Source organism: Cherax quadricarinatus, chromosome 60, assembly GCF_038502225.1.
Source record: "Cherax quadricarinatus isolate ZL_2023a chromosome 60, ASM3850222v1, whole genome shotgun sequence".
In the NCBI taxonomy this organism is placed as follows: domain Eukaryota; kingdom Metazoa; phylum Arthropoda; class Malacostraca; order Decapoda; family Parastacidae; genus Cherax; species Cherax quadricarinatus.
The window spans coordinates 20,009,616-20,022,411 of NC_091351.1; the positions used below are offsets into that span (position 1 = coordinate 20,009,616).

The following is a 12,796-nucleotide window of genomic DNA, read 5'->3' on the forward strand; positions in this document are numbered from 1 at the left end:
TGTAAGTGTTACGTGATCCTACTTGTCATATTACTGTAAGTATTACTTGATCCTACTGGTGATATTACTGTATGTGTTACGTGATCCTACTGGTGATATTACTGTATGTGTTACGTGATCCTACTGGTGATATTACTGTAAGTGTTACGTGATCCTTCTGGTGATATTACTGTATGTGTTACGTGATCCTACTGGTTATATTACTGTATGTGTTACGTGATCCTACAGGTGATATTACTGTAAGTGTTACGTGATCCTACTGGTGATATTAATGTAAGTGTTACGTGATCCTACTGGTGATATTACTGTAAGTGTTACGTGATCCTATTTGTGATATTACTGTAAGTGTTACGTGATCCTACTGGTGATATTACTGTAAGTGTTACGTGATCCTACTGGTGATATTACTGTATGTGTTACGTGATCCTACTGGTGATATTACTGTAAGTGTTACGTGATCCTACTGGTGATATTACTGTAAGTGTTACGTGATCCTACTGGTGATATTACTGTAAGTGTTACGTGATCCTACTGGTGATATTACTGTAAGTATTACGTGATCCTACTGGTGATATTACTGTATGTGTTACGTGATCCTACTGGTGATATTACTGTAAGTGTTACGTGATCCTACTGGTGATATTACTGTAAATGTTACGTGATCCTACTGGTGATATTACTGTAAGTGTTACGTGATCCTACTGATGATATTACTGTAAGTATTACGTGATCCTACTGGTGATATTACTGTAAGTGTTGCTTGATCCTACTGGTGATATTACTGTAAGTGTTACTTGATCCTACTGGTGATATTACTGTAAGTGTTACTTGATCCCACTGGTGATATTACTGTAAGTGTTACTAGATCCTACTGGTGATATTACTGTAAGTGTTACTTGATCCTACTGGTGATATTACTGTAAGTGTTACGTGATCCTACTGGTGATATTACTGTAAGTGTTACTTGATCCTACTGGTGATATTACTGTAAGTGTTGCTTGATCCTACTGGTGATCTTAAAGTGTTACAAATATAATGTACTACTGACTATGGGTTTCAGAAGTTCGTCATATTCACTTTATTTTCCAGATGAGGAGACTGGTGGACTTGACGGTATGAAGAACTTTGTGAAGAGTGACGTCTTCAAGAAGATGAATGTTGGCTTCGCTCTTGACGAGGGACATGCCAACCCAACTGATAACTTCTACGTCTTCTACGGAGAAAGAACAGTGTTACGTAAGATTTAAGAATAATTTTCCGATTTATGTATTAAGATTCTTGAATTTCATGGTACTGAAGCAGATATTCTGCTGGCTAGAATTATTCAATGTTTTTATTTTCGTTTAGTAAAAATATGTAAAACTTGGTTTAAGAAATGGTATAAATTATCGACAAGTATGAATTAAGACACATGTTCAGTCGTACAGAGATAACCACAGTCAGGGTTTATATAGTGGCAGGGGTGAGGTACAGAGATAACCACAGTCAGGGTTTATATAGTGGCAGGGGTGAGGTACAGAGATAACCACAGGCAGGGTTTATATAGTGGCAGGGGTGAGGTACAGAGATAACCACAGGCAGGGTTTATATAGTGGCAGGGGTGAGGTACAGAGGTAACCACAGGCAGGGTTTATATAGTGGCAGGGGTGAGGTACAGAGATAACCACAGTCAGGGTTTATATAGTGGCAGGGGTGAGGTACAGAGATAACCACAGTCAGGGTTTATATAGTGGCAGGGGTGAGGTACAGAGATAACCACAGTCAGGGTTTATATAGTGGCAGGGATGAGGTACAGAGATAACCACAGTCAGGGTTTATATAGTGGCAGGGGTGAGGTACAGAGATAACCACAGTCAGGGTTTATATAGTGGCAGGGATGAGGCACAGAGGTAACCACAGTCAGGGTTTATATAGTGGCAGGGGTGAGGTACAGAGATAACCACAGTCAGGGTTTATATAGTGGCAGGGGTGAGGTACAGAGATAACCACAGGCAGGGTTTATATAGTGGCAGGGGTGAGGTACAGAGATAACCACAGTCAGGGTTTATATAGTGGCAGGGGTGAGGTACAGAGATAACCACAGTCAGGGTTTATATAGTGGCAGGGGTGAGGTACAGAGGTAACCACAGTCAGGGTTTATATAGTGGCAGGGGTGAGGTACAGAGGTAACCACAGGCAGGGTTTATATAGTGGCAGGGGTGAGGTACAGAGATAACCACAGTCAGGGTTTATATAGTGGCAGGGGTGAGGTACAGAGGTAACCACAGGCAGGGTTTATATAGTGGCAGGGGTGAGGTACAGAGATAACCACAGGCAGGGTTTATATAGTGGCAGGGATGAGGTACAGAGGTAACCATAGTCAGGGTTTATATAGTGGCAGGGGTGAGGTACAGAGGTAGCCACAGGCAGGGTTTATATAGTGGCAGAGGTGAGGTACAGAGATAACCACAGGCAGGGTTTATATAGTGGCAGGGATGAGGTACAGATGTAACCACAGTCAGGGTTTATATAGTGGCAGAGGTGAGGTACAGAGGTAACCACAGTCAGGGTTTATATAGTGGCAGGGGTGAGGTACAGAGATAACCACAGTCAGGGTTTATATAGTGGCAGAGGTGAGGTACAGAGGTAGCCACAGTCAGGGTTCATATAGTGGCAGGGGTGAGGTACAGAGATAACCACAGTCAGGGTTTATATAGTGCCAGGGGTGAGGTACAATGATAACCACAGTCAGGGTTTATATAGTGGCAGGGGTGAGGTACAGAGATAACCACAGTCAGGGTTTATAAAGTGGCAGGGGTGAGGTACAGAGATAACCACAGTCAGGGTTTATATAGTGGCAGGGGTGAGGTACAGAGATAACCACAGTCAGGGTTTATATAGTGGCAGGGGTGAGGTACAGAGATAACCACAGTCAGGGTTTATATAGTGGCAGGGGTGAGGTACAGAGATAACCACAGTCAGGGTTTATATAGTGGCAGGGGTGAGGTACAGAGATAACCACAGTCAGGGTTTATATAGTGGCAGGGATGAGGTACAGAGGTAACCACAGTCAGGGTTTATATAGTGGCAGGGATGAGGTACAGAGATAACCACAGTCAGGGTTTATATAGTGGCAGGGGTGAGGTACAGAGATAACCACAGGCAGGGTTTATATAGTGGCAGGGATGAAGTACAGAGATAACCACAGTCAGGGTTTATATAGTGGCAGGGGTGACGTACAGAGATAACCACAGTCAGGGTTTATATAGTGGCAGGGATGAGGTACAGAGGTAACCACAGTCAGGGTTTATATAGTGGCAGGGGTGAGGTACAGAGGTAACCACAGGCAGGGTTTATATAGTGGCAGGGGTGAGGTACAGAGATAACCACAGTCAGGGTTTATATAGTGGCAGGGGTGAGGTACAGAGGTAACCACAGGCAGGGTTTATATAGTGGCTGGGGTGAGGTACAGAGATAACCACAGGCAGGGTTTATATAGTGGCAGGGATGAGGTACAAAGGTAACCATAGTCAGGGTTTATATAGTGGCAGGGGTGAGGTACAGAGGTAGCCACAGGCAGGGTTTATATAGTGGCAGAGGTGAGGTACAGAGATAACCACAGGCAGGGTTTATATAGTGGCAGGGATGAGGTACAGAGGTAACCACAGTCAGGGTTTATATAGTGGCAGAGGTGAGGTACAGAGGTAACCACAGTCAGGGTTTATATAGTGGCAGGGGTGAGGTACAGAGATAACCACAGTCAGGGTTTATATAGTGGCAGAGGTGAGGTACAGAGGTAGCCACAGTCAGGGTTTATATAGTGGCAGGGGTGAGGTACAGAGATAACCACAGTCAGGGTTTATATAGTGGCAGGGGTGAGGTACAGAGATAACCACAGTCAGGGTTTATATAGTGGCAGGGGTGAGGTACAGAGATAACCACAGTCAGGGTTTATAAAGTGGCAGGGGTGAGGTACAGAGATAACCACAGTCAGGGTTTATATAGTGGCAGGGGAGAGGTACAGAGATAACCACAGTCAGGGTTTATATAGTGGCAGGGGTGAGGTACAGAGATAACCACAGTCAGGGTTTATATAGTGGCAGTGGTGAGGTACAGAGGTAACCACAGTCAGGGTTTATATAGTGGCAGGGGTGAGGTACAGAGATAACCACAGTCAGGGTTTATATAGTGGCAGGGGTGAGGTACAGAGGTAACCACAGTCAGGGTTTATATAGTGGCAGGGGTGAGGTACAGAGATAACCACAGGCAGGGTTTATATAGTGGCAGGGGTGAGGTACAGAGATAACCACAGTCAGGGTTTATATAGTGGCAGGGGAGAGGTACAGAGGTAACCACAGTCAGGGTTTATATAGTGGCAGGGGTGAGGTACAGAGATAACCACAGGCAGGGTTTATATAGTGGCAGGGGTGAGGTACAGAGGTAACCACAGTCAGGGTTTATATAGTGGCTGGGGTGAGGTACAGAGATAACCACAGTCAGGGTTTATATAGTGGCAGGGGTGAGGTACAGAGATAACCACAGTCAGGGTTTATATAGTGGCAGGGGAGAGGTACAGAGATAACCACAGTCAGGGTTTATATAGTGGCAGAGGTGAGGTACAGAGGTAGCCACAGTCAGGGTTTATATAGTGGCAGGGGTGAGGTACAGAGATAACCACAGGCAGGGTTTATATAGTGGCAGGGGTGAGGTACAGAGATAACCACAGGCAGGGTTTATATAGTGGCAGGGGTGAGGTACAGAGATAACCACAGGCAGGGTTTATATAGTGGCAGGGGTGAGGTACAGAGATAACCACAGGCAGGGTTTATATAGTGGCAGGGGTGAGGTACAGAGATAACCACAGGCAGGGTTTATATAGTGGCAGGGGTGAGGTACAGAGATAACCACAGGCAGGGTTTATATAGTGGCAGGGGTGAGGTACAGAGATAACCACAGGCAGGGTTTATATAGTGGCAGGGGTGAGGTACAGAGATAACCACAGTCAGGGTTTATATAGTGGCAGGGGTGAGGTACAGAGATAACCACAGTCAGGGTTTATATAGTGGCAGGGGTGAGGTACAGAGATAACCACAGTCAGGGTTTATATAGTGGCAGGGGTGAGGTACAGAGATAACCACAGTCAGGGTTTATATAGTGGCAGGGGTGAGGTACAGAGATAACCACAGGCAGGGTTTATATAGTGGCAGGGATGAGGTACAGAGGTAACCACAGGCAGGGTTTATATAGTGGCAGGGATGAGTTACAGAGGTAACCACAGGCAGGGTTTATATAGTGGCAGGGGTGAGGTACAGAGATAACCACAGTCAGGGTTTATATAGTGGCAGGGGTGAGGTACAGAGATAACCACAGGCAGGGTTTATTTAGTGGCAGGGGTGAGGTACAGAGATAACCACAGGCAGGGTTTATATAGTGGCAGGGGTGAGGTACAGAGATAACCACAGGCAGGGTTTATATAGTGGCAGGGGTGAGGTACAGAGATAACCACAGGCAGGGTTTATATAGTGGCAGGGGTGAGGTACAGAGATAACCACAGGCAGGGTTTATATAGTGGCAGGGATGAGGTACAGAGATAACCTCAGGCAGGGTTTATATAGTGGCAGGGATGAGGTACAGAGATAACCACAGGCAGGGTTTATATAGTGGCAGGGATGAGGTACAGAGATAACCACAGGCAGGGTTTATATAGTGGCAGGGATGAGGTACAGAGATATCCACAGTCAGGGTTTATATAGTGGCAGGGATGAGGTACAGAGATAACCTCAGGCAGGGTTTATTTAGTGGCAGGGATGAGGTACAGTGATAACCACAGTCAGGGTTTATATAGTGGCAGGGATGAGGTACAGAGATAACCACAGGCAGGGTTTATTTAGTGGCAGGGATGAGGTACAGAGATAACCAAAGGCAGGGTTTATATAGTGGCAGGGATGAGGTACAGAGATAACCACAGGCAGGGTTTATATAGTGGCAGGGATGAGGTACAGAGATAACCACAGTCAGGGTTTATATAGTGGCAGGGATGAGGTACAGAGATAACCACAGTCAGGGTTTATATAGTGGCAGGGATGAGGTACAGAGATAACCACAGTCAGGGTTTATATAGTGGCAGGGATGAGGTACAGAGATAACCACAGGCAGGGTTTATATAGTGGCAGGGATGAGGTACAGAGATAACCACAGGCAGGGTTTATATAGTGGCAGGGATGAGGTACAAAGGTAACCATAGTCAGGGTTTATATAGTGGCAGGGGTGAGGTACAGAGGTAGCCACAGGCAGGGTTTATATAGTGGCAGAGGTGAGGTACAGAGATAACCACAGGCAGGGTTTATATAGTGGCAGGGATGAGGTACAGAGGTAACCACAGTCAGGGTTTATATAGTGGCAGAGGTGAGGTACAGAGGTAACCACAGTCAGGGTTTATATAGTGGCAGGGGTGAGGTACAGAGATAACCACAGTCAGGGTTTATATAGTGGCAGAGGTGAGGTACAGAGGTAGCCACAGTCAGGGTTTATATAGTGGCAGGGGTGAGGTACAGAGATAACCACAGTCAGGGTTTATATAGTGGCAGGGGTGAGGTACAGAGATAACCACAGTCAGGGTTTATATAGTGGCAGGGGTGAGGTACAGAGATAACCACAGTCAGGGTTTATAAAGTGGCAGGGGTGAGGTACAGAGGTAACCACAGGCAGGGTTTATATAGTGGCAGGGATGAGGTACAGAGGTAACCACAGGCAGGGTTTATATAGTGGCAGGGATGAGGTAGAGAGATAACCACAGTCAGGGTTTATATAGTGGCAGGGATGAGGTACAGAGATAACCACAGGCAGGGTTTATTTAGTGGCAGGGATGAGGTACAGAGATAACCACAGGCAGGGTTCATATAGTGGCTGGGATGAGGTACAGAGATAACCACAGGCAGGGTTTATATAGTGGCAGGGATGAAGTACAGAGATAACCACAGGCAGGGTTTATATAGTGGCAGGGATGAGGTACAGAGATAACCACAGGCAGGGTTTATATAGTGGCAGGGATGAGGTACAGAGATAACCTCAGGCAGGGTTTATATAGTGGCAGGGATGAGGTACAGAGATAACCACAGGCAGGGTTTATATAGTGGCAGGGATGAGGTACAGAGATAACCACAGGCAGGGTTTATATAGTGGCAGGGATGAGGTACAGAGATATCCACAGTCAGGGTTTATATAGTGGCAGGGATGAGGTACAGAGATAACCTCAGGCAGGGTTTATTTAGTGGCAGGGATGAGGTACAGTGATAACCACAGTCAGGGTTTATATAGTGGCAGGGATGAGGTACAGAGATAACCACAGGCAGGGTTTATTTAGTGGCAGGGATGAGGTACAGAGATAACCAAAGGCAGGGTTTATATAGTGGCAGGGATGAGGTACAGAGATAACCAAAGGCAGGGTTTATATAGTGGCAGGGATGAGGTACAGAGATAACCACAGTCAGGGTTTATATAGTGGCAGGGATGAGGTACAGAGATAACCACAGTCAGGGTTTATATAGTGGCAGGGATGAGGTACAGAGATAACCACAGTCAGGGTTTATATAGTGGCAGGGATGAGGTACAGAGATAACCACAGGCAGGGTTTATATAGTGGCAGGGATGAGGTACAGAGATAACCACAGGCAGGGTTTATATAGTGGCAGGGATGAGGTACAGAGGTAACCACAGGCAGGGTTTATATAGTGGCAGGGGTGAGGTACAGAGGTAACCACAGGCAGGGTTTATATAGTGGCAGGGGTGAGGTACAGAGATAACCACAGGCAGGGTTTATATAGTGGCAGGGGTGAGGTACAGAGGTAACCACAGGCAGGGTTTATATAGTGGCAGGGGTGAGGTACAGAGGTAACCACAGTCAGGGTTTATATAGTGGCAGGGGTGAGGTACAGAGATAACCACAGTCAGGGTTTATATAGTGGCAGGGGTGAGGTACAGAGGTAACCACAGTCAGGGTTTATATAGTGGCAGGGGTGAGGTACAGAGATAACCACAGTCAGGGTTTATATAGTGGCAGGGGTGAGGTACAGAGATAACCACAGTCAGGGTTTATATAGTGGCAGGGGTGAGGTACAGAGGCATCAACAGGCAGAGTTTATAAAGGGGCAGGGGTGAGGTACAGAGGTAACCACAGGCAGCGTTTATCTAGTGGCAGGGGTGAGTTACAGAGGTAACCACAGGCAGGGTTTATAGAGTGGCAGGGATGAGGTAGAGAGATAACCACAGTCAGGGTTTATATAGTGGCAGGGGTGAGGTACAGAGATAACCACAGGCAGGGTTTATATAGTGGCAGGGGTGAGGTACAGAGATAACCACAGGCAGGGTTTATATAGTGGCAGGGGTGAGGTACAGAGATAACCACAGGCAGGGTTTATATAGTGGCAGGGATGAGGTACAGAGATAACCACAGGCAGGGTTTATATAGTGGCAGGGATGAGGTACAGAGATAACCAGAGTCAGGGTTTATATAGTGGCAGGGGTGAGGTACAGAGATAACCACAGGCAGGGTTTATATAGTGGCAGGGATGAGGTACAGAGATAACCACAGGCAGGGTTTATATAGTGGCAGGGATGAGGTACAGAGATAACCACAGGCAGGGTTTATATAGTGGCAGGGATGAGGTACAGAGATATCCACAGTCAGGGTTTATATAGTGGCAGGGATGAGGTACAGAGATAACCTCAGGCAGGGTTTATTTAGTGGCAGGGATGAGGTACAGTGATAACCACAGTCAGGGTTTATATAGTGGCAGGGATGAGGTACAGAGATAACCACAGGCAGGGTTTATTTAGTGGCAGGGATGAGGTACAGAGATAACCAAAGGCAGGGTTTATATAGTGGCAGGGATGAGGTACAGAGATAACCAAAGGCAGGGTTTATATAGTGGCAGGGATGAGGTACAGAGATAACCACAGTCAGGGTTTATATAGTGGCAGGGATGAGGTACAGAGATAACCACAGTCAGGGTTTATATAGTGGCAGGGATGAGGTACAGAGATAACCACAGTCAGGGTTTATATAGTGGCAGGGATGAGGTACAGAGATAACCACAGGCAGGGTTTATATAGTGGCAGGGATGAGGTACAGAGATAACCACAGGCAGGGTTTATATAGTGGCAGGGATGAGGTACAAAGGTAACCATAGTCAGGGTTTATATAGTGGCAGGGGTGAGGTACAGAGGTAGCCACAGGCAGGGTTTATATAGTGGCAGAGGTGAGGTACAGAGATAACCACAGGCAGGGTTTATATAGTGGCAGGGATGAGGTACAGAGGTAACCACAGTCAGGGTTTATATAGTGGCAGAGGTGAGGTACAGAGGTAACCACAGTCAGGGTTTATATAGTGGCAGGGGTGAGGTACAGAGATAACCACAGTCAGGGTTTATATAGTGGCAGAGGTGAGGTACAGAGGTAGCCACAGTCAGGGTTTATATAGTGGCAGGGGTGAGGTACAGAGATAACCACAGTCAGGGTTTATATAGTGGCAGGGGTGAGGTACAGAGATAACCACAGTCAGGGTTTATATAGTGGCAGGGGTGAGGTACAGAGATAACCACAGTCAGGGTTTATAAAGTGGCAGGGGTGAGGTACAGAGATAACCACAGTCAGGGTTTATATAGTGGCAGGGGAGAGGTACAGAGATAACCACAGTCAGGGTTTATATAGTGGCAGGGGAGTGGTACAGAGATAACCACAGTCAGGGTTTAAATAGTGGCAGAGGTGAGGTACAGAGGTAGCCACAGTCAGGGTTTATATAGTGGCAGGGGTGAGGTACAGAGATAACCACAGTCAGGGTTTATATAGTGGCAGGGGTGAGGTACAGAGGTAACCACAGTCAGGGTTTATATAGTGGCAGGGGTGAGGTACAGAGATAACCACAGGCAGGGTTTATATAGTGGCAGGGGTGAGGTACAGAGATAACCACAGTCAGGGTTTATATAGTGGCAGGGGTGAGGTACAGAGGTAACCACAGTCAGGGTTTATATAGTGGCAGGGGTGAGGTACAGAGATAACCACAGGCAGGGTTTATATAGTGGCAGGGGTGAGGTACAGAGGTAACCACAGTCAGGGTTTATATAGTGGCAGGGGTGAGGTACAGAGATAACCACAGTCAGGGTTTATATAGTGGCAGGGGTGAGGTACAGAGATAACCACAGTCAGGGTTTATATAGTGGCAGGGGTGAGGTACAGAGATAACCACAGTCAGGGTTTATATAGTGGCAGGGGTGAGGTACAGAGGTAACCACAGTCAGGGTTTATATAGTGGCAGGGGTGAGGTACAGAGATAACCAAAGGCAGGGTTTATATAGTGGCAGGGGTGAGGTACAGAGATAACCACAGGCAGGGTTTATATAGTGGCAGGGGTGAGGTACAGAGATAACCACAGGCAGGGTTTATATAGTGGCAGGGGTGAGGTACAGAGATAACCACAGGCAGGGTTTATATAGTGGCAGGGGTGAGGTACAGAGATAACCACAGGCAGGGTTTATATAGTGGCAGGGGTGAGGTACAGAGATAACCACAGGCAGGGTTTATATAGTGGCAGGGGTGAGGTACAGAGATAACCACAGGCAGGGTTTATATAGTGGCAGGGGTGAGGTACAGAGATAACCACAGTCAGGGTTTATATAGTGGCAGGGGTGAGGTACAGAGATAACCACAGTCAGGGTTTATATAGTGGCAGGGGTGAGGTACAGAGATAACCACAGTCAGGGTTTATATAGTGGCAGGGATGAGGTACAGAGATAACCACAGTCAGGGTTTATATAGTGGCAGGGGTGATGTACAGAGATAACCACAGGCAGGGTTTATATAGTGGCAGGGATGAGGTACAGAGATAACCACAGGCAGGGTTTATATAGTGGCAGGGATGAGGTACAGAGGTAACCACAGGCAGGGTTTATATAGTGGCAGGGATGAGGTAGAGAGATAACCACAGTCAGGGTTTATATAGTGGCAGGGATGAGGTACAGAGATAACCACAGGCAGGGTTTATTTAGTGGCAGGGATGAGGTACAGAGATAACCACAGGCAGGGTTTATATAGTGGCAGGGATGAGGTACAGAGATAACCACAGGCAGGGTTTATATAGTGGCAGGGATGAGGTACAGAGATAACCACAGGCAGGGTTTATATAGTGGCAGGGATGAGGTACAGAGATAACCACAGGCAGGGTTTATATAGTGGCAGGGATGAGGTACAGAGATAACCACAGGCAGGGTTTATATAGTGGCAGGGATGAGGTACAGAGATAACCACAGGCAGGGTTTATATAGTGGCAGGGATGAGGTACAGAGATAACCACAGGCAGGGTTTATATAGTGGCAGGGATGAGGTACAGAGATAACCACAGTCAGGGTTTATATAGTGGCAGGGATGAGGTACAGAGATAACCACAGGCAGGGTTTATATAGTGGCAGGGGTGAGGTACAGAGATAACCACAGTCAGGGTTTATATAGTGGCAGGGATGAGGTACAGAGATAACCACAGGCAGGGTTTATATAGTGGCAGGGATGAGGTACAGAGATAACCAAAGGCAGGGTTTATATAGTGGCAGGGATGAGGTACAGAGATAACCACAGGCAGGGTTTATATAGTGGCAGGGATGAGGTACAGAGATAACCACAGTCAGGGTTTATATAGTGGCAGGGATGAGGTACAGAGATAACCACAGTCAGGGTTTATATAGTGGCAGGGATGAGGTACAGAGATAACCACAGTCAGGGTTTATATAGTGGCAGGGATGAGGTACAGAGATAACCACAGGCAGGGTTTATATAGTGGCAGGGGTGAGGTACAGAGATAACCACAGGCAGGGTTTATATAGTGGCAGGGATGAGGTACAGAGATAACCACAGGCAGGGTTTATTTAGTGGCAGGGATGAGGTACAGAGATAACCACAGGCAGGGTTTATATAGTGGCAGGGGTGAGGTACAGAGATAACCACAGGCAGGGTTTATATAGTGGCAGGGATGAGTTACAGAGATAACCACAGGCAGGGTTTATATAGTGGCAGGGGTGAGGTACAGAGATAACCACAGGCAGGGTTTATATAGTGGCAGGGGTGAGGTACAGAGATAACCACAGTCAGGGTTTATATAGTGGCAGGGATGAGGTACAGAGATAACCACAGGCAGGGTTTATATAGTGGCAGGGATGAGGTACAGAGATAACCACAGGCAGGGTTTATATAGTGGCAGGGGTGAGGTACAGAGATAACCACAGGCAGGGTTTATATAGTGGCAGGGGTGAGGTACAGAGATAACCACAGTCAGGGTTTATATAGTGGCAGGGATGAGGTACAGAGGAAACCACAGGCAGGGTTTATATAGTGGCAGGGATGAGGTACAGAGATAACCACAGTCAGGGTTTATATAGTGGCAGGGGTGAGGTACAGAGGAAACCACAGGCAGGGTTTATATAGTGGCAGGGATGAGGTACAGAGGAAACCACAGGCAGGGTTTATATAGTGGCAGGGATGAGGTACAGAGATAACCACAGTCAGGGTTTATATAGTGGCAGGGATGAGGTACAGAGATAACCACAGGCAGGGTTTATATAGTGGCAGGGGTGAGGTACAGAGATAACCACAGTCAGGGTTTATATAGTGGCAGGGATGAGGTACAGAGGAAACCACAGGCAGGGTTTATATAGTGGCAGGGATGAGGTACAGAGATAACCACAGTCAGGGTTTATATAGTGGCAGGGGTGAGGTACAGAGGAAACCACAGGCAGGGTTTATATAGTGGCAGGGGTGAGGAACAGAGATAAC

The 12,796-nt window shown here is 46.9% G+C and overlaps 1 protein-coding gene across 1 annotated transcript in view; it reads left to right on the forward strand.

Annotated features, from left to right (window-relative positions):
• Nucleotides 1–12,796, forward strand: part of LOC138854467 (aminoacylase-1-like) — a 237,119-nt gene that overhangs the window by 116,119 nt on the left and 108,204 nt on the right. The window contains exon 4 of the mRNA XM_070098008.1: nucleotides 1,090–1,236. Coding sequence (XP_069954109.1) covers nucleotides 1,090–1,236 — 147 coding nt within the window. The remainder of the gene's footprint in view (nucleotides 1–1,089; nucleotides 1,237–12,796) is intronic.